At 37.0% G+C, this 23326-nt stretch overlaps 1 protein-coding gene across 4 annotated transcripts in view; it reads right to left on the bottom strand.

The window, feature by feature from the left end:
* Positions 1–23326, bottom strand: part of CACNB2 (calcium voltage-gated channel auxiliary subunit beta 2) — a 262350-nt gene that overhangs the window by 21465 nt on the left and 217559 nt on the right. For 2 of the 4 annotated variants that reach the window (XM_050892249.1, XM_050892251.1), the window contains 7 exons: positions 21582–21704; positions 17004–17140; positions 15128–15204; positions 10481–10614; positions 6979–7059; positions 6610–6668; positions 3399–3508 (listed from right to left, as the gene is read on the bottom strand). In XM_050892249.1, coding sequence (XP_050748206.1) covers positions 3399–3508; positions 6610–6668; positions 6979–7059; positions 10481–10614; positions 15128–15204; positions 17004–17140; positions 21582–21704 — 721 coding nt within the window. Of the gene's footprint in view, positions 1–3398; positions 3509–6609; positions 6669–6978; positions 7060–10315; positions 10336–10480; positions 10615–15127; positions 15205–17003; positions 17141–21581; positions 21705–23326 lie in introns of all 4 variants that reach the window. The other 2 variants (XM_050892250.1, XM_050892252.1) reach the window with 1 other exon arrangement.

Raw genomic sequence — 23326 nt, 5'->3', positions numbered from 1 at the left:
GTGCTTTTAGAGAACTTCATTTGCCTTCCTGAAGTTTCTTGCCTCATACATTGTACAATTTTCATAGCAAGCGAAACACCAAGTCACTGAGCAATTCCAATTCCTCACATTAGTTTGTACATTTTTAAAAAAAACTAAGGCAGAGGACTGGTAGAAAAGTAGTCTGCAAACACATAACCGAAGACTGAATCACAGCATACATAACCTAAAGACACTAAGAAGTTGCACAGTTAACCTTCTTACTATTACTTCCTAACCTTTATTTTGCACAACTTGAGTTTGTAAACATAAAAATATTCTTTTAATAGCATTTTTTGTTGATTTATAGCGAATTCATCACACAAACTGAAAAATAAAAATTCCAATACATGGTGTGATATTGCCACTCACCTCTGCTACTTGAGCCAACTAAGTACTCACAGCAGTGGTATGTTGTCATCTTCTTTGTGAACCACTGCTAGAAGAGGCCACTTACCTGCAGGCTACAATGATATTTTCTGATTCTGACTCTATTTCTACCTTGAGGTACACTGCAGGCAAGCAAGGGAACCGGCTGTAACACTCCTTGTATTTTCTTTCTTTTGCCCTTGCACAAGGGTTTTCCCATCGCCTTACAAAAGCAGTTCCATTTTGGTTTACCCTATCTCAGTTTTCTTCCCCACCCACTGCTACCACATCGTTTCCTTCCCTGACTTCCTTCCTGGCTGGTTTTTGCCCTCCCATGGTTTACCCCACGTCTGGAGCACAGACCCTGGAGGTACTTCACCAGTGGGTTCAACTGTCCCAGCTCCTACTCCGTAACTCCAACCTTTTCCATAATGGATTTTCACTACTTGCCTTTCTCCCTTAGCCCAGCCATGTGCTCCTCCAGTTGAACATCTTTAAAATAAACAACTTTTTGCTCCATACTCCATGCTGTACAGCAAAGTAGGGATTGAAAGCTGAAAGATGAGCACCTTCCCGCTTTAGTTCTGCTTGGCTGTCCTGGTCCAGCCTGCCGGGGGCAGGTTCTGCTCATCATCATTGCTGAACCTTACCCAGGGAGAGCTGAGCCTTTAAGCAATTCAGATGCAAAGCTTGGCATGTGTTAACGGCAGCTTATAATAATTTGGTCAAGTTTTCTCATTGTTTTCCTAAAAAATGCCCAGAAACATGTGAATAAAATAATGTTCAATTCACTACCAAATTTCAAAACCCTGCTAGATTATTAGAAGTATGGGAGTATTACAGCTTCTGAAAGAAAAGGTTTTGAGAATATTTTAATATATGTAAAATTAATTTTTGCCCTAACTTCATTGTTAAAATGACCTAGTTGCTCTAACTAATATTTCCCAAGATAATTCAAAATGATTTTATAAATCAGTTAATTTTTAGAACAATTATAAGCACCTGAAAACCTGATATGTAGCAGGAAATCTTAGGTAATAATAATAGGCCTGTTACAAAAACTAGAGAGACATATCTATCTATCCATATATTTACATATATACATAATCACTGTCATCTTTTGGGTGTCTCCAACTGAGGTTCTGTCAGAACTTCCATTTTAAATACCTCTATCAAAAAAATACCTTGACCCAAAGACAAGATGTTGATGTTCTTAAGGGTAAGGTTCTCCATGAGATAAAGGTGTACACGATTGGACTGCATTTATTTTTTATAGATTTTTTTTTCCTGTATAAATTTTTGTGATAGCTGTTTTACATATATGAAAATATTTTAGCATGAGGAATAGACGATATGCTTTTTACTGCTGCATATATTTGTGCAGTATTGCACAAAATTGCACATGCTTTTCAAAATTGCACATGTTCAGGTTGGGAAATTAATCACCATGGTTCTGTTTCTTCCACGACTGGGTGACCTCCATCCTTATTACGAATTTTCAGTTCTATTCAAAACAAGTGACACTTTATCTTTTCATTAGATTATTAAACAGACTTTGGCGACAAGACTGAAATTCACATATAAATATTCTTGTGTGTAAAGATATTCATTATGTTGTTACAGTACATTGCATTTTGATATTTGAAAACACTTAAAATAAGACATACTTGGAAACTCTCAGACTACTTGCAAGTAAAGATTTACAGCCTCCACATAGCTGAAAGCAAGGGTTTTAAGAAGCAAATTTTCAAGAAAGGGAAGTCAAACATTCTAAGGCAGAGAAGCTCATTCTAAGAAGGATGACTATATTGCGCAAATGTTGAATATGCAGTGAAAGTACAGGTGTACTCATAAATTTTGTTATAAAATTGATAAAGAACCCATTTAGTAGGATGAATGAGACTCCTTTCCTGTTTCACAAAATTTACAAGATTTCAAGATACAATGCTGTGTTCAGGGGAAACCAAGCTCTCTCAAAGGCTGCTAAGAGAAATCTGCAGCCTTGTAAAGACAGAAACCTGGCTGGAGCATTCACCTGCGATCTAGGACATTCAAGTTCAAGTTCGTCCTTTTTCGTATTTGAGCAGGGACTTGAACTTGGGTGTCCCGTATCTCAGCTGAGTGCCCTAACACGAGTACGTAGACTCCTGGCAGGATTCATCTTGGCTACCTCCAGGTCTCTCTACACAGGGAATGAGCCAGCGGCGGCAGCAACGTCTCGGATATACTACACCTCGTGCTAGAGGAAAGGCTGAGGTCAGTCCACATGAGCCGAGACGCCAAAGTGACCACCTCTTCCTGTTTACTCTAAGGACACCTTGAGATGACAAACTCCAGTGTAGCCACCTGTACTGTAGATGGTGACACTTAGTTACATCTTCCCAGCTAAGCTTGTTTTTCTTTCTGGCTAATAAATGTTTAATTACTTATACAACTGGACAAGCTTCAGTACAAAAAGAATCATGTAAGATGACAGATATGTATGCTATGAACCGAGCTATATAGTTTTTTAAAAACATCTCTCCTTTTCCATCTTTAATTTTTGGTACCAACCTCAGCATTAGTTTAAACTGATACAAAATTCAGAAAATGTGTACTTCAATAATTTTTTTCAGGTCTAATAGCAGGAGCTATCACTACTAGTAATCTTATCAAAGATAATGCATAATATCAATAATATCCATATAATTTCACGTATTCTGAAAACATCACTTCTATTTAACCAGAAGAACATCTCTTCAGATTTTATTTACCTTATGGATGGCTACTTCTCCCCACTGAGTCAAACAGCAAAAACATGAAAACTGAACATAAGCAGGATAAACAAAATCAGCACTATATGAAGTTTACCTGGTAGTGATTTTAAAATTATTTCTAGTGCCAGGATTTCTGAATTATGGGAATCGTGATTTTCTCACAGCAGACAGAAGGCTATTTTTAGCTTACACATATGAATTGAGAGTAGTATACTTTACAGCCAATTTGTAGATAGCATCATTATAGGTACTTACCTAAGCTTGATCTTGTGTTAGATCGCTCTATTATCGCATGCTTACTGGGATTGTTTAATACTGAGCGTTTGGCGAGCGAGATGTCTGCTGTGACTCGTGTAATTGATATACTGCAAAAATAAAATACAGTAAAATAGAACAGAATGTTATTTATCTTGCAGGGATATGGGGAGAAAGAGAGTCTCATTTAACACTAGAAGATGGCTAAGACTACAGGAAAACAATTTCTTCTCAGCAGCACAGTATGCTTTGAACAACGTGAACAGAGAAGAAACTTTACCTAACTAATACTGTTACAAGAACTATTGATAAGACATCCCCCTTTCTGCACAGTACCGAAATGTAGTGCAACCACTGACTACAAGGCTACACGTGTTTGGGGAGAGGTGAGGCAGGAGGAGGTCAGAGATGTGCTGCAGAAGATGAGACTTCCCTGGGGGGCTCCAGGCCTGATGTGGTTAGACTTTGCACCAGTATCCCCAGTATGAACAGGCTGGTTTCTCCTTTCCCTAATTTTGATTAATTTGTTGAAAGGTACTGAATGACAACCTGCCTTACTTTAACCATACGTGTAAGACATACAGGGATATGCAGAGTTAACAGGTAAAGGTAAGGCTTAGCAGGGAAACTAGTACAGCCATATAACTCTTATTTTTATTGTTCAGTTTACCAGCATATGTTTTTTAACAGAGTGCAAGAGTTATCTATAATTTTCCAGAAAGATCCAGCAATATGCTGGCCACCTAAAAACAGAGACTGCAACACAGAGAAGCATGCAAATGAAAACTCTGGACGGAGTATCTGGCAGGCTCAGTTTTGTGTTTACGAGAAAAGATGAGCCAAGAAAGAAGTGGTTACTTCCAGTTGTTTGCACTGACCTGCTACATAACCTTCTGCATAGTCTTCTTCCTAGGAAAACAGTTAACTCTGTTTTGCTTTACAGGGTCAAAATGCACCCTTTGGATAAATTCCCTTTTAAACTCTCTGGTCTAATAGGTTTAGGGGTCACATTTTTCCAGCGCTGAGAGTTAAATCAGACTGATGATATTCCCGTGTTCTTGCTTGTATGATTTTACTTGCAATTTAGAAGGAGGAAATGGATTTGCTAAGAACAGGGAGGGCTCCTCTCTAGCAAGCACAGTCAGATGCTGTTCATCTGAAATGTAACCAAATGGGTGATTTCCCAATGAGCTCAACACGTGTATATATTTATCTAAAACCCTACAAAATGTAACAAAGCCAGAAGTTAATACAGAAAAACAGAATTATTTGCACAATACTGATTAGTAACGTCATTTCGGAAATTTAGGCATGATTTAACTTAAGCTAAAAACATAACCAAAGATTGTGATTTCTGGCACAGCTCCTCACAGATAATGCCATTAGTCTTAAAATAAAATCCAACATGAAATTTGGGGTACTCATTAGTTATTTTTACCTGCTAATTGATGAACACTACAAACTTTTACAGTTTTTTTGTTTTTGTTTTTGTTTTGTTTTCCTGCCAGTCTTCCTTCCTACATGCAATAGAAAATCGTTTTTCCCTTTTTCAAATGCAATTATGGCATATTGAACAAAGCTAGATTTATCACTCTAAAAATGTGATTTTTCATTTTAAGATCTATTAATGTCTTTTTAAGGTCATTTTAATGTCTTTTGAGATATGTAACACCAGGAAGAACAAGTCTGCTCTCAAAACAAAGGGTATGTATGTTCACACAGCAAAACAATTGCAATGAGAGTGGGGACAGCTTGACAGCAGAGTGGTAGCAAAAGCAGTAGCATGAATCTAAGAACCTCCTGTACAAATTTGTTGAGGACATTGAGTACCAATTCAGATTGCTACTGAAGTCTGGGAGGCTTCAAATCTGCTAGTATAGACATCAATTGTATTGAGAGTATTTGTGGATTCACCCTGCCACAATTGGATCTACAACTAGAAATTATATATGCTCTAAAATACTTTAAGACATAAAGATGCAATAACTTTCTTCTGCTTGCAACACTCACTATTTTGTTAACTTCCAGTTCTGAAGGTACATATATAAGATTTGACAACCCTGACTAATATAAAGACGGACTAATATAAAGTGGTTAGGTACCAACATCATCATTCTGACTGAGAAAATCCATCAGCTTAAACCACATTGTCTGGTATTTTAAAGAGCTGAAGCTATTGACAGAAAAATTCAAGCTCCCTTTTGAAAGTTTGACAGCACTAGGACAGATAGAATAGTGTTACTGCTCTGTCCGCTTCCAAACTAAATAGAACATTCATTGAAGTTACAGATATTATAACAAGACCTTCCTGTTTTCTCAATTTTTCTCCCCAAATGTCAAGCCACTAGCACATATTAATCTGGGGCTTGATCCAGTAGCAATATAATCACATGTGGAGAATGCACTTGATGTCTCTGGTCCGTGGGCCCGTGATGTTTGAATTACAGAACATGCCACTGCTTTTAGAGACAGATTATCCTTTGACATTTGTACTACAGTAATGCCTGGAGGCTCAACTACAAATCAGATTGGACCTTGCCTAGTACACTGTGGGGGACAGGCTGTAACAACACTCAGATCAAAACCCAGTGAAGAGCAGCCTGTCTGCTACCAAGGGTGACCATATTTCAGCAAGGTGGGGGACTGCCCCCCCTCCCCCAGCAGTCCTTTTGAGACTTCCCATTATAGAGTCCAGCACTACTGTCAAACCAAGCTCCCATCTTGAGGGATCAAGAGTTTGACAATCATATACATTAGACAGTCTGAATCTCATATCACTCTTTCCAAGTTAGATGCCGCTGTAAGGAACCAGAGCTGAGGAGGAATGGTGGCCCTTGTCAGCTTGTACAGAACCCAGGAAGCACTAATGAGATATCACTTGAAAAATACTTAAACAAAATAACTTTTTAAGAGTACATATTTATTAAATCTGTAGATAAATATCTAGCAATTTAGAGTGTGAATGTCACAGTCATCAAGAAGACATCCTTTTTTCCTCTCTCAACAAATATACGCCCCTGAACACTTCCCACTGCAAGACAGCCTCAGCATGCTCTCCTAAGGAAACTTCCAATCCACACTATAGTCCACTGATCAAGGAATTAGCTGCCATTCCTAATTTTCTACAAAAAGAATGTCATTATTTCTTAAAAACCTGGTAGTACCTAAATAGGACCTGAACTCAAGTAGATTTGCATTGCAAAGTACTTACCGCCCTTCGAATCTATGTTTTAAAAAATCAAATAATGCTTTTTGCATCATATCTGTTACCTAGAAGGAAAAAAACAACAAATTAATAATCACATAGGAAACTCATAATACTTGATGCTAATAATAACATGTAATAAAGCTGACAGTAAATCTTCTATCTGAACAATAGGATTGGAATGTAATTTATTCTTAATCTGAATTCTGATATGAAATAAAATACAAATAAGCAGCTACCTAGTAGAAATAAAACTATCTAGATTTTTGTCTATGATATAAATTAGGTTATTCAGCTTAACTACCTTTGAACATTCAAATACAAATGAAACACAATATTTTTGGCAAAATAAAGCCATTCACAACAATCACTTACCTCATATCCCTTCAGAGAAGGCCCCACTAAAACTACTGGTCGCATAGAAGGCACTACATCATAGGGAGGGATGTGCTCTGTCTGCAAAACAGAAAAAGCTTTCAGCATCACAGCACCTAGAGAAAGTGTTACACATTACTTACAATATTAGGAACTCTGAATTTCCAGTGATGTCACCAACACAGGAATCATGGATTCATTAACTTTTCCCAAAAACTGGTAGTACAAGATAAGGACATAACAGGGATTTCTTTTGAAAAAGCTTTTCTTTGACTTTTGGTTTTCCTACCGTTTTCATATTTGCTCTGAATAGCTACAAAACTGTTATTCTGGAGACATTCACAGGTCCCACTCCATAATTCCTAACTGGTAAACTGAAAAGGTTATTTCCAACAGTTAATGATTTGAAATGATTGACTCCAGAGCTGTGACATCTGTTTCCCACCAAAATTTTATGTAGGCAAATTATGAAAGAGAAAAATAAAACAAAAAGGGACAGAAAAAGCATAACACATCTCTTTTCGTGTTCAGATCTGCCCACTGCTTGACAAAATGTTGTGACACCACTGCAAATTCCCATGGGAGCACTCATAGTCTGACTTCTACATTTGCATCTGCAATTCACTTGCAAATGAAGTCAAAATAATGACTGATCAAGTTAGTATCTCTATAAAAGTTTCATAAACAGAGCTTGGGATAGCAATCCTTCCACTTTGGGAAGTTCCTGTCACCACCCAAGAATGGATTCTGTTAGCACGATATTCACCAAACCACTTACTGATGTATTGTGCACAATTTATAAAAAGCATTTTAAAATACAAAGATAAAAAGATTGCCTGCTTCCAAAGTTTGCAGAATTTTTTATATTGTTATCAAAATAAAATACAAACAAATTAAACTGGGTTTTTTTTCTTTAATAAATGGCTATTCAATATATATCACCAAGAATGAGTCTTATCAGAAAGAGTTTTTTGTTTGTAAGGGAGGGTTTAGTTTATCTTTGTCTTGGGGAAAAAATGACTGAAATCCAAACCCAGGAACATGTGGGCGATATGGGAAAAGGCACGCAGATCTATTTTTCAAATGCCTACATAGTACAAATACATCAGTCAAGATCACAGAATACAGTCATTGTTCATTGTTTCAGTACCTAACGTATCCCAAGGTGTTTCACAATAACATTAAGTATACACATTCCGAAACACAAAAACACAAAGACAGACATTAATACAGTGACAGCACAAAATGCTACACAAGCAGCAGTCTAAAGCAGTCTAAAACATGGAAAACATTTTTGTGAATGTTTTTCAACGTAATTTATCTTATTTTTTGTTACCTGTAGCTTCACCAGATAATTAGTAACATAAGAATGAATACCAGTGCCCAAGGCATCATAAGCATGTGAAATGAATTTATTTTACACAGTGCGGAATCTGACTCAACACATTTCAAAGCAAAACCCTGCAATTATGCTGTGCCAGTATCAAAATGCAGCCCTCCACTGTTCTTGCTAATATTACTAATAATCTGATAAGCGTATTAGAGACAGATCCTAAGAAAAATTAATTACAGATGTGTAAGTGCTTATAGCATGAGTGTCCTGATACAACAGATCTTTGTCTTAATGTGGCTGACTCAGCCACAGGTATTCATGCTAGAAGTTAACCAGCTATTTGAAAATTAGGCAAAGCACAGAGATGACCTTATTTGATGGAATATGGGGTATTTTTAAAATCTGTTCTGTCGAAACAGGCATTTTTTTCCTCTAATCTTTACAGCTTGAAGTAATGAAGCTGTCAGCAGAAAATTGAGTGAAAGTTATCTAATGGAAGCATTCAAGTTCTTTAATTTAGCATTAAAGAATCTAATATTTTCTAAGGGACTGGCACTGAGCTATACAGCTTTCACTTGCAGATTCAAGTTCAAATATGAACTCTGAATAAAAACTAGCATAGTTTTGACCATACGGCTTTTGCTCAATGGTTTGACTACGTAGATTAGTTTGGGATGCCCATCCAGTATTTACTGTAAATGTCAGTATTACAATACCCACTATAACCAGTACTGATTCTGATATGGAAGAAAAGAGGCACCAGCATGAAGAGAGAGATGGGACTAGCCACCATCCAGGTCCAAGGGGGTTCATCTAGAGGCTGCATCTTCAAAAGATGCTTATGCAGATAGCACCCAATATATGTCAACATGTATTATTCTTCCTTAGCATTTATATTTGGTTATAAATATGATTAAGTAAGAAATTACTCAGAAGCAAGAAACTGCTGTTGATTTCCATAGTGGGCTGTGAATGACATGGTACTTAACAGACCCTACTGAAGCAAATACTGGTGACTTTGGAAATGAGAAGGATCCAATATTATTTAAAAGAGTTCAAGAAGAAAAGAAAGAGAGAGAAAAAGTTTTATTTGCTGAACTTGAGAGCATCCACAGCACGGGCAACAGTGCCACTTGGCACTGTTTATAAGCACTATAACAGTCTGCTGTTACCTGCAGATTTAAGTGAGTGGTTAAAAACAAATGAGTAAGAGCTACAAAGACTAAAGATTTAAAAACAAAAAAGTAGAAATGTGGTATTTCACTGCATAGTTTGGCTGCTACCTAATGTCTTGATAACTTATTCCAGCAAAGATCCTAGAAACGTATTGCAGTTTGCTGTAACAGGATGCCAATTGCATAATTCTGTAGTTATCTGGGTTATCTATGGAGAGACATTGGCTCTCCTGGGAACCACCAGTACCATTTCCAATAGCGGAGATACTAAAAAAGTCTGACTGATGGATGGCAAGAACATTTGGCTGATAATTTATACATGATAACAGGAAAAACTCAAAGTAAACCATCAAACACTGGTCTTGTTCACCTGCAGATTTGCACCTAGTGAATTAGAAGTTTAAATACTGACTAAATTAAAAATACAATGGTTTCGACTATTTGTTTTCTAAGTACAATCTGATATCTGATTAGATCCCAATAATGATTTCAATAGACTGTGTTATAAGGAAAAAAAAAACTTGAGAAAGATAGAGATAGAAAGAACAAACATGCACAAGAGAGGTGCATTATACGGATTTGTTAGAAATAAATTTCTCAAACTTTTAGAAGGCCTTCTAAGTGTGTCCCATTATTCCATCAAAAAGGATAAGTAGCAGAGTTTCACGGATGCACTGAACTTGGGATTGTTTGTTTTCTTGTACTGAATCCACTACCAGCTTGATACATTTCTTCCTTAATTCTAGAATAGCTGCATCGTTAATCTGGGGTAATAATGCTAATGATGCCAGTGGCAGGATAAACACAGGTAATGTCGATATAAACTTACCGATTTCTGCTTCTGCTTAGCTACAGCAGCATGGAAAAGAAACAAAGAACAACAAAGCATGCATGTTATTGGCTTGTCAAAGGACGCAGACAGTTAACAGGACTAGAAATGTGACGCAGTGCAGGTGAGCAGGTGGACAGATGGGAGCTTGGAAGTCGGTGTTACCTTCTTAAAGAAGGGCATTCTTTTCTCTTTGGAGTGGGGTGATGTTACACTGTTTGCACTGGGTTTGGGGGAGCGATGGTTTGCTGGAATATCATTTTCTTCTGCATCTAAGCCAGTGGCATCTATGTCTATAGCTATATACAGACAAACAATTCAGAATTATCAGATGACAGGGAAAGTAAAGATAGGTTAAAAAGGAAATAACAGGTAAAGAGAAATAAAACTGTCCAGAGTAATAAATAAATAAATAGAAATTAAAAAAATCAACCATGAGTACAAAACCACAATAAAACAAAGGGAAAAATTTACAGGTGTAGTACATTAGGATTAGAAGACAGAAGGCAATCTGTAACAGCTACTATAACATTTTCCTCTGACCCCCATTTACACAGCTACATCAGACATACACAGAATTACTCTTATAAAACAGAGCAATGGCCAAGTTCGTTCTTGTTACACCAGTGTAAATCCAAACTAGTTGTCCTGGTTTCGGCTAGGACACGGTTAATTTTCTTCCTAGTAGCTGGTATAGTGCCGTGTTTTGGATTTAGTAGGAAAATAATATTGATAACACACTGATGGTTTTAGTTGTTGCTAAGTAGTGTTTATACTAAGTTAAGGATTTTTCAGCTTCTCGTGGCCAGCCAGCAAGAAGGCTGGAGGGGCACAAGAAGCTGGGAGGGGACACAGCCAGGACAGCTGACCCAAACTGGCCAAAGGGATATTCCATACCATATGACATCATGCCCAGTATATAAACTGGGGGAGCTGGCTGGGAGGGGCAGATTGCGGCTCGGGAACTAACTGGGCATCAGTCAGCGAGTGGTGAGCAATTGCATTGTGCACCACTTGCTTTGTATAGTTTAATTATTTTAGTATTACTATTGTCATATTATTATTATTATCATCATTATTTTTCCTTCCTCTCTGTCCTATTAAACTGGCTTTATCTCAATCCACGAGTTTTTTTTTTTTCCCGATTCTCTCCCCCATCCCACTGGGTGGGGGGGGAGTGAGCAAGCGGCTGTGTGGTGCTTAGTTGCTGGCTGGGGTTAAACCACGACACTAGTTCACTACGATAGATAAGACTTTCACCAATGTAAACAACAGAACTTGGCCAACAACATTTGAATTATCTTGTAGCAATGAACACTAATTCAAAATGGGTATCATCAATTGAAATTTGAAATGTTTAGCGTGTCTATAGGAAATTAAGAAACAGAAGAAAAATCAATTTTGAAGACAAAATCAGCCTGATACTGGTACAATAATATCTACATTTCTCTCAGGGTGGACTACAATTGGCATTTTAACTATTTTAACTAAAAATGCACAGTAGTCATAAGATGCATTTATTAGAAATAATAAAAACAGACCTACTAATAGTGAAAACTAAAAAGAATGGGTAGCAGAAGAGAGGAAATTGATCCCAGCTTGCCTCAGAGACCTGGATCCTGTTGTAAAGAGTGAGGATGTAGGCAGGGCAAAATGGAAGTGAATACAATAAACCACTGCTGTTCGACCTCTACCCCAAAAGAATATACAGCACACAACGCTTATACCATAAATATAAAATATTTACCCTCTTTAGCAAGTAAGTAACAACAGTTTAAGCAAAAATCATCATGGACTCAGAAATAAATAAATTTTCAAAATGCAAAGCTATGTTATCCTGAATGCTGAGTCCCACAGATACCTGCTAACTATATTCAAAACCAAACCAAACCAACCAAACAAACAAAAAGCTTTCTTGTTCACAATGCTCAATGCTGATCTTAAGTAATGTATTAAATTTGTCTTCAGAAAGCAAGTACCTACACAGAAGCGATCCACAAACATTCTGTACAACATCACCCTTGTGTGTAAAGATCTTACCCACCTCTTGACACATTCTGGTAACACATGCTTATCTTGCCATGCCATTATGTCGAACTGAATCTAACTCTAAATAGATCTGTAAGCAGTATCGTTTGCATTGACTTTATCCAAACCCATAACTAATCATTGCAAACTATTATGAAACCACCTTAGTGACCTGCTTTCAGCTGCTTGATGAGTGGGACATCAACTAATACAGCGGGATGTGCTATTAAATTATGCAACAAATAAATATTTCTGTCAAGCCTACGTGCAGCTACTGATTTAAGAGACACTTGGGACAGTGATGTCTTCTGTTTGAGTAAAGTATATTTTCCCATTTGAATTATCCACAGATCCAATGCCATGATGCCTGACAATCCTTGAGTTACAGAACTGTGCCTTGGAGCCTGCCCTTGCGAGGAAAGCCTGTGAGTAGATCCGCACCCTGTTTCTATCCTCCTGCTCCTAAAAACAGCCACAGAAATCACATAACATTTTCTTCTAGCAACACTGTTCCTTCATCCTCTTCATAAGTATAAAAAGAACATATTATCTTTTCTTGAATACAGGCCAGCACAGATGCTATAAATCACTTGTAATAAGGCATATTAAAACTCCTTCAGTTCTATGTTGAACTAAAATCGTCAGTAAAGAAAAATCAGGGCTGTTAAGTTTTTCCTGTAAAAAAGAATTGCAGCATTTGATCAGCTAGATATCAATATCTCCTTTTTTCTTCACACTATGTAACAACTTCTGTGATAGTTCTTTTACTGTTAATTATTTTTAGTTCATTGGGTTTTTTTCAAAGTCATTTTCACCACTATCCTCATCCTGTTTGGTGGCCCATGAGGACTGTATAGATTGATTACTATATCAATATAATATTGATTATTTAAATGGCTATGAGCCTCCTTTTCATTTGTTTTTCACTGGTTCTTCATCTTATTTGGGTTTTTTTGGTTTTGTGGCACTAGTTTATATTGAAAAAAAAAATCCCTGACTCAAAGTCAAAAAATGAAGTTAACTTATTCAGTTAAAATCTCTTCAACTCATTAAATAATTCATGTATTTGTCATTTATTATACTTTCAAAAAGAGGAGGCCTGGGAATAATAATTGAACTGTACTTCAAAGTCACTTGAGTTCTTGTGTTAGTCACAAACTATGCCTCTTTCCCCCTTCTTGGGATGTCTTAAGATAAGCAAAAAAAAATACTGCAGACCCAAAATCTTAAGATCACAGAATAAGCTAATGTGCACTATTCATAAATATTCTCCAGATCTTCAATGTAACTGAATAAACTTTACCAGATTTCCTTCTTTCTCCAGAAAACTGTGTTTCTGAAAACTATTGTCTGAAGAAACGATTCAATGCAATGAAAATTACAGGATGGTTCGCAATCAGTCAGTTGGTAACCTAAGTATGCTATCTGTTCTCTTACCTCTAAATTCTGTGCAACATTCTGGAAATTTCATATGTACTGATCTCCAAGTGTTTTTAGGATACAAAAGAATATTATAGCATTTCAGATGCTCTAACTATAAAATTACAACAGAGGTCCATGGACACTTTTACTGCAAAAATGCAGTTGTTGAAAAAGTGGGCCTTAACAATAAATATGACAGTTTAAAGCCATCATAAAATAAAAGATTAAGGTGTGTTCTACAGACTTGTGATGGACACATGTTAGTAAACTAAAAATATATTTTCCAAAAAAAAAGAGAGGTAGGGAACTTAAGTGTAATTTTGATAAACAAACTGCAATTGTAATAAAGTTAGTTGTTACAAACAAATTCATGGTTTCACAAGACAGACAGATATATTATTCAATTAATTTAATCAAATGAAGCTACTACGATAACTTGATCGAATTCTTCTGTCTCTCTCTTAACATCCATGTAAATACTTTAAAATCTTCAGGATTATTTTAAGATGCCTGCTCTGTAGACCGGGCTCCATATAAATAATATGATTGGAAAATACACGTCTTTGCCTCAGTAGACAAGGCACTAGCAACATTCATTAATATTTTCTGATTTCGGGTATTCAAAATGTACATTTTCTCTCTCAGGAGAAGATAAAACATCAAGCAATGCAGCAGCTGAATTTAGTAGAATTCTTTTTTTTTTTTTTTTGGTAATTGGCTATGCTTTTTTCAAGGAGCTAATGCCAGTTACCTCCACCAACTCGCCATGTATTTGCTTCACACTTCTTGAATCCCACCTAACTAAAGTTAAATCTGTCTGTTGATGCTCTAAATACAAAACAGTATTTGTGAAAAATTTGTCACAAAAAGTAAAAAAATATCCAGTATGCTAGAATTCTGCGAAGCACATCTGCATTATCAGAATTGTGAAACTAAAAATTCCTGTTATTATAAAATACTGCCGTTCTTGATGCTACTGCAGAAATGTCTTGGGAAGTTTTATTCTTATTGCTGCTTTTTCTCTTGTACCAGAAGGTATTTCTTGTTCAGCAGGAGTGCTCAGACCAGACCAAACCTCTAACTATCCTACTGCAATGCAGTCTTATCATTTTATTGTGTCTTTGCTATAAAACACCATGGTAAAAGCAAAGAGGGAATTTTGTGCATCGTTAACGGCCCTATCATTGCCTGAACTTGCTGGCATTGACTCCATTACTTCAAACCTACCCAAACCAGCCTTATAGGGCAACCCAACCTTATACCTATGCAGTAGAGGGAATACGAAAAATAGTACTAAATGTATATAAATTTTAACGGATTAGGTGCATGAGTCCGTAAACCGAGGGTTCATGACCTACTCACCAGATGATGGAGGCGTCGATTTTCTGGAACTAGGAACGATGTCACCCAAACTGGATGAAGAGTTTCCTCCTGATTTACTGGAGTAAAGCAACAAATTAGTTTGAAGTTTCATAGCTTTCGCAGTGTTTATTCTAGTTTATTTATTACCTGCCTTCTAAATGAGCTGCTAGCTGAGAGACTATTTCTGGCAGTGGTATAAAATATACATCTTACACAAAATGCGTGTACATTTTGAAGACTGAGGAACTGCAAATATCAATCATGCTCCTTGTTCTGCTGTGCAACTTCATTCTGCTGCATATGCTCTCGCTACCTCATGATCTTAATGTGATCCAATTATTAATATGGCTACTGATATATAATTATTAATATTACTACTCATTACTAAGACTAATTCTTAAGCCAGTGAGCATATCTGTTTCCTTTAACAGAAGAGTTATTGACAGCTCCCCAATGAAAATGACAGTGTGTTTGCCTACCATCTTTTCAATTTAAATAAAGTACAAATTATTTTGCTGTCTCAATACAAGGTAGCACTTAGGGAAAAAAAGTCTCTCAAATGAAGATAAAGCGGTCTAGGGTTTTGTCAAGTTCTGCTTTGTGAAAACCTATCCAAGTTGTGAAAATGAAACAATATTTTTAGTCATTTTATTTCAGTTACCATAACGAGAAAAGCACTGAAAAGAATGTAAGAAAGAAAGGCTATTCCACTCTTCAAATAATTCATGTGATAGTACTAGTTTCCACCTTCTCCATCTTAAAACATTAATAAGCACTAAGTAAATGCATTTGTGGGGCAGGACAGCGTTATCTCCAGTGAGAAGTTCTGTAGAATGGAAGCCTTTACAATTTGGAAAGGGACCGAATCACTGGGTCAGATTTGGCTGTATCAGAAGCATCACGAGAGGACTAAAGGAACCTGACGTCCTCCTCCTGAGGACAGCACACTCATAGGAAAGGCATTTTCCAGCTGGCGCATGCGGCTGAGCACTGCAGCATCCTGGTCTCCTCCTAGCATAGACATGCTCTTCAAACACTGCTGCCCTTCTTATTGAAGTAGGAAAGCCTTTCTCGCTTCCCAAATGTTTCCCAGCTGTTTTCTCAATTCCAGGTCCATCCCGCTCAGACGTACTGGAAATATTTGTTTCCTATATATCCAAAGGGAAGCAAGTGGCATTTGCTTCCACATGTGTTAATGTTTACTGGAAAACTACTTTATTAAGAATTCTACAGTAAAGATGACATTATTACCATCTTGCAGTATTGTTCAATACATTTAGATACTGAATCTTTATTTTTATGTAATGATGGCTGCAGTCAGAGACAACAAATGACTTGACATGAAACTTCCATCATAAAATGCAGTATTCCTAAAAGCTGTATTTGTAGGCAATGAATTTGACAAGATCAAAACATTTTTTCCCTAAGAGTTAACTAACAGGCACTGGCTTCAGCTTACAAATAAATTCATCTTAACATTTTCTGTAATTTCTAAAATCAGCTTTAACAGTGTTTAGAAATTGCAAGATCATGAAAACAAGTAACAAATGCTAAAGAATTTAGGGAGATCGATTTTTAAGTCAAAAACTGTGCTTGCACAGAGTAAATGTACTAACTGCAATGTATATTTGCAAATATTTTATGAAAATAAAATGGAGTAATAGCCATTCTAGGCCACCACAGACCACCAATCTAAATATCTACTTTCTCTCTCAAATGGCAATGACATTATATAAATAAATATTACTTCCTTCATTGATTCAAAATGTTTGTAGCTGCCAGTTACATAATTAAACAGAACTATAGCATACACGGCATTAACTTCCAAGTTGTGTCACAGTCAATGCTACTACTTTTAATGATTTGTTGTTATTACCTGGAGTAGAATTTTCCTTGTTTTGCCTTTTGTTCATGCTGCAGCCTCATGTTTTCTAGTTTGACTGGGCTTGGTATGAATCCTATTTCACAGCCTTCTTTTACCAACCGTCCTATCCACCAGTCATTATTAAATTTCTACAGATTAAAAAAAAAAAATAAAAGTCATGTACTAAGAAATTACTGTATTTGGGACAATTTTGTTATTATTTTTAATTTGTAGCTAAGCCATTTTATGTAATTCTTCCCTGCAGTTAATCACTGTACTATGTTATTATGGCAATGAAGAATTGTGGTAATATTCAGAAATACATTAAAATGATTATACCTTGCAAATTATTAAAATGCTACAGTACTTAAGCAGAAACCTTCCTTCATAGACTTCATGATTCTCCCTGGCTGTATTTTCCACCCATTTCACCATCTTCATTTTTTTCTGCTTCAGTCTTTTCCCCTCATACATGAGAGCTGCTTTTGTTCTCCCTTTATGTTTCTCTGTGGTGGACACCAGAGATTTCTTCTGATCTGCTCCTACCCACTGCAACAATTTTTACAGCTCTGTAATAATCTGGTTTTCTTATTCTGTTATATTCAGTTCTCTATTTAAAATAAAAAGTACTACTCCTCAAACTCCCTCGCTTCTCTGAACTCACTAAAATCTGAAATATGCCTGCATTCCACTGCTTATATATGCTCTACTGCATACAGCTCATGTGATCTGCATCTTAAACATACTATGATAGATCCACAAGGAATGGATATCTTTGGATAACTAAAAAACCTTACAATTATACAAATGTACAAGATAGTCCAGTTAACTGAATTTCAGCTATATGAAATATGAGATAATGACTAATTTAATATTTATTCATAAACATACAGGGGTTTTTGTTTGTTTGTTTTGCAGAGGTCTGTAGAGCAGAACTATTTGCTTTTTCCTTTATTGTTTATTCACCATTTTTGGATGAGAATAGGTCACTGTTATGTATGGCCCCACATGCAATACTCTAGGAGTTCCATGGGAATAACTACTGTCAAATACGAATTTTGGATAATTTGGATTATTTATGAAACTGTAAGAGAACATCTGAATGGGAAGAGAAGTTGCCTTCTTGCATCTGAAGCTATGAATGTAGATATTATAGTGCACGTTTAATTATTTAATAAGTAGTTTTAACAAGTGTACACTTAGGAGTAAAACATGTAAATGTGTGGGCTCCCATAAAAAGGAATTAATTTCACCGAGAATACACTGGTGGATCAATGATACACAACCTAAATTGCAGTATTATCTTTCATTTTGGCTACTATAGAAATGTTGTGATGCTTGAAACCAACTTTAAGATATTTAGCTAACAAAAAATAAAGATTAAAATAAACACACTTTTAAGCTCATAAAATATAAGGGGATCTATAACATTCATCCAATGGGATGCCTTTATGAGTAAGAATACCAACGTTTAATAGGGAGCTCATCTGGAATAGCAGTTTCTCAAAGCTGTATTAGACTGAAACATATTATTAAAATCATAACCTTTCATTGCAAACTGCTAACTAAAGATATGCATGTGCATTTAAAATATGTTGTAGGATAATATACGTGGAGGAAGACCATAGCAATTGAGCCAATGGAGATTGCCATTATATGGATCTGCTCTATGGTATACATGAAGTCTGCAGAAGTAGTATCATTAACTTGGTAAAAGGAAGAGACAGATAATTAAAAACACCATTAAATTAAAATCTGAACAGCCACTACTTTTTTGTGCTGTCCTACAGTACAACAGACTACTACAAAACAACATTAATTTCATTATAATTGATAGAAATGCTAAACCCATAGGAATTTTTTCTTCACACAAAAATAAAAGCATGTGGAATTCACTCCTGCAAAGTCTCAAAGCTAAATGCTGTGTCAGTATATGAAAAAGAGGATAAGATACTTTTATAAGTAAATAATACCACATATAATACTTTCTAATTTTAAAAAGCAATAGCAGAAATCTTGGTAGTGAGGTGTCTGGCTCTCAAGGTGCTGGCTGGAGTGAGTGATTCTCTGGAATTCACCTGTGCTTGGAGTGCCAAGAGAAACACAAATATGAATTAAATGCAAAGCAGAATTATGGCCATGCATTAAAGCCTCAAAAGATTCAGGAGTGACTATGATGCAGCGCATGTTTCTTCATGCAGGAAGGAATCCTTCATCTTTATATGTACTGAGTTTTAATGAAAGTAACCTAATAATAAAAATAAATTTCCCTCATACACAATCACTGCAGTACTTTTCACCATTGCCCATGTACATTTTGAACTGAGGTTTTTCTTGTTTGAGCCCTCTCAGCAGCACAAATTGGAGAACACACCTCACAGGCAAGAAGAGGACAGCATTGATCCAGTACGGCATTACTATGCAGGCAAAAGTTATCGGAGATTAACTTAGATTTCTTTATTTCTAGCAACCAGTTAGGTATAAAATATAAAAGCAACACTGCATTTTATAGTCAAATATGGTTTTTTACTTTTCATCTGCATCAATAATTAAAGTTTGGACATTTCAGTTCTCCCAGCATTAACTATAGGGAGCACCAAAATCACTAAAGGAGCAATATCTGGTGGGATAGAGAGCCCTGGAGAGCGAGCAGGGCATGGCCATGGAAGATGGAGGGGGAGGACGCGGCTGTGCAGGGAAGGGCCGCTGCTCAGGGCACCCTCCTGAAGAGGTTCAAGCCACCCAGACGCAACAGCCGCTGCCAAACGCAGGAGCAAAGAGTCCAAGTCCAAGTCTGACTCCTTGTGGGTCCCTTCCCACCTCTCTGTCCCAGCAGCGCACCTGGCCCGGGCGCAGGGTCCCTTCCACAACCCAGCTCTAGCCTAGCACAGCTAGACAGTCAACTTGCCTTAACTGCTTAGAGAGAAAACCAGGTATTTTTAAAGGCAATTAGCGCAGAGTGCCTGTTCTATTACACCTGAAGCTGCAAGAACATTTTAATTTATTTTTCCATTCCTCAGTGCTACCTGCAGCCACAAACAATATAACAATTCAGCTGAGCTAAGCTTCCTTTCAAGGCATCTCTGGAGATCCAGAAAAGTTCAAGAAACGTTTTCTTCCTCATTTTCTCCCATGCATATTTACATCTGAGTCTAAGTTGTGCTGTGAGGAAAAAAGCATAAATTATAACAGAAAATCTGCTAACACTGTGTTTCTGGCTCATATGGAAACAGGGGAAAGACTTGATGTGAAGTCTGAGATTACCAGCTCCTTCGAAATGCAGAAGAAATAGATGACTATACAAAACCATTTAATCTAACGAAACTGAGCCATATTTTCCAGTGCTTCCAGACTCACTGGAGAATGCTGATGGTTTTCTTTTGCCAGGACCCTGTGCCTGCTCATCTCTACTTTTGCCACAAGACAGAGCAGAGCAATTCTTTTGCACTATCATCAGACAGAAAACATATTTCCTTCACTATATACAGTTTGAATCCAAATTATCCCTTTTTTGTGTGTTTAATATATATGGAAAATGACTATCATTAGTCATCAGTACGAAGGCACTAAAAGTCCATTTCTTGTGTTTCCTTAGTCTCTGTCCACCTGTATTTCTACCTGTGTATTAGGAACGTTTCTTGCTTCCGCAAAGCACCTGCAGTAGCAGAATCATTGTGCATCATCAATCATAACTACTGAGGGATTTTTCAATAATCTAAAATGGGGCAAAGATATAATTTCAAATGCATGGCTAAGTTTCTCTCATCCTTAAGCTAACTTTCTAGTTCTTCTGCTATAAATTTCCATTTCTGGATGGACCATTTTGTGACAAAACACAATGGAATATGACCAGAAGCTGGGAAATCCAATAAAATGAGGGAATCATTCAGAAGGGAGCAGTGGGCTGCTAAGGAGGACCTGTATGGGAAAGTTACCAAGTTACTTGCTTTGGGTTGTCTTGCAAGGAGCAGAGAAAGAAAACAACTGTAGGTGTTTGAAACTGTAAAAATTGAGACTTTTCAAAGCCAGGAAAAGAAAACCAATGCAGCAAACACAAAGTGCCTTTTTTGACAGTTGCTATGTGCATCTTGAAACGTTACATCAGTTCTTCAGTATGTAATTGTTAACAAAACATTGTCTGTGCCAGGGAAGTAACTTCAGTGAAAAAAAGGAGACCTGAGGATTTTGGGGTTAATTGAGATTCAGTCACACAAATAAAAGAGAATCAGCCCTTGGCTGCTGAATCACAATGAACGCTCAGAGTACTAGAATGGTAAAACCCACAAATATTATATCATTGAATATACAGATTTAGATTTTTAAAGCTCTAAATAAGTGATTTTCACTAGAGAAGAAAAGCACTTGCTTTCCAAACTTCATTAATTTGATTGTAAGGAATTTATGCCATTGCTTTTATAAGAATAGTATTTCAAAGAACATTCAGTTCCTTATACACAGTTACCTTATTTATATAACATTTGTATAGTGCTTTGACAATGTGAAGTGTTATCTTAACGTTAAGAAATAGTAGCTCTATTACTCAAATAGACCCTTAAAGAGAGATTCACTTACTCCTCTAGTTTGACTTACTTCTTTAACATGAAGAAAATCTTTAGCCTCAAATGAGATGGCCATGCCTGGGACTGGAACATCATCATCGTGAGCTGCACTGTACCCAACATTTGTCCGAACTGCAAATGCAACAGGTTTTGTCTGCAAAACAAAAGATAAACAACATGAAGATTTCCCTCGCAAACATGTACATATGTACAAGCATATACAGAGAGGATGATTTCTGTGAGTTATCTTTTTAAAATCATAAAAATTAGAGAGTACTCTCAAAGCATCCGTGTAAAACATCATGAAGTGTCACGTTTACTTACCTCAGTTTTTTAGTATCAACACATTTGATAGAATACAAGATTTTTTCTAGCTACTAATGCTCTGAATTCATTTGGGATAAGTCAAATCAGTAATCAGAAATCATAAACCAGTTGGCAATCCATATACTATGCTTGGATTGCAGTTTTGCTGCTGCACTTGCCCAGAGCTATGGAGGAGCACATGCCAGCCCCCAAGTAGCCTTCAGAGAAATCACAAATTAGGAGGAGCGGTGCCAGCAGCTGCCAGTGACCCCTAAGCAAGACATCTCACTGCAGAGCCATTCTGAGAGCACAGTAATGTGCCCTCAGATCATCAGGTCGTTACCAAATACCAGCCAAAGAGAGATTTGCTGGTTCCCATAATTCACACTACAACCTATACTGGTAGTTGGTATCAGCGAGTTACAGGATTTTCACAAGTTTTACTTTCAAGAAGCAGTTGCAGGAAGAGTCAGTGCCCCCCCTGGCCCCACAGCTGCCCTCCAGCCTCCTGCACAGCTTATCCTTCCAAGCCCCACCGGCGCTGAACACCTTTCTGCACAGGTACGGTTAAGCAGGTTGTAAAAGCTGCCATCCAGCTCAGCCCAGCCTGTAGCTATAGAGGGCTTCCTCTTCTCAGAGGTACAACCAGAATACAGGAGAAAACCTTTATTCTGGTTTATTCTACGCCAAACAACACCTTGAGCTTGCTCTCCCGACAGAGGATATCACACAGTGTCCCTGGGACCCACCGTTGTCCTACCCCATGCTAAACTTCTAGCCCACCCCAAAATCCTCCACACTGCTTTTATGATCTACTCTGAAGTCCCTATATATTACAGCTGGCAAAATATTTTTAAAGACGTGAACTGAGTCTCAGAGGTGCTCACAAGTGATTGAGGAAGGCGTGACATAACTTTTCATCTTAAAATATACTAAAACTTCTACCAGACAACAATTTTAGCTCTATTAGTTGGTATCCATCATCACGTCGGCTTGGCTAAAAATATGGCTGAGATGACAAGCAAAAAAATTTATCTCATTTCCTACTTAAGGAATTGCTTCCATTTATTTTCAAAAAAGACGATATGAAAATGCATCCCCTACTTCATGACAGCAAACCCAAACACCTAAATGAAAAATCGTGCTATATTTTTCTGATTACCTGTTGAGGTTTAACCCCAGCCAGCAGCTAAGCACTATGCAGCTGCTTCCCTCCCCCCTCCCAGTGGGGTGGGGAGGAGGAAAAAAAATTAAAACTCGTGGGTTGAGATAAGAACAGTTTAATAACTAAAGTAAAATAAAATACACTACTAACTAAGAATAATAAAATAATAATAATAATAATAGTAATGAAAAGGAATATTAAAAAAAAAAGAGGAAATAACACCCAAGAAAAGACAAGTGATGCACAAGGCAATTGCTCACCACCCGCTGACCGATGCCCGAGAAGCGATCCGCCCCTCCTGGCCA

The sequence above is a fragment of the Gymnogyps californianus genome, chromosome 2, assembly GCF_018139145.2.
Source record: "Gymnogyps californianus isolate 813 chromosome 2, ASM1813914v2, whole genome shotgun sequence".
NCBI classification, from domain to species: domain Eukaryota; kingdom Metazoa; phylum Chordata; class Aves; order Accipitriformes; family Cathartidae; genus Gymnogyps; species Gymnogyps californianus.
This window is presented reverse-complemented; position numbering and strand designations above follow the sequence as displayed.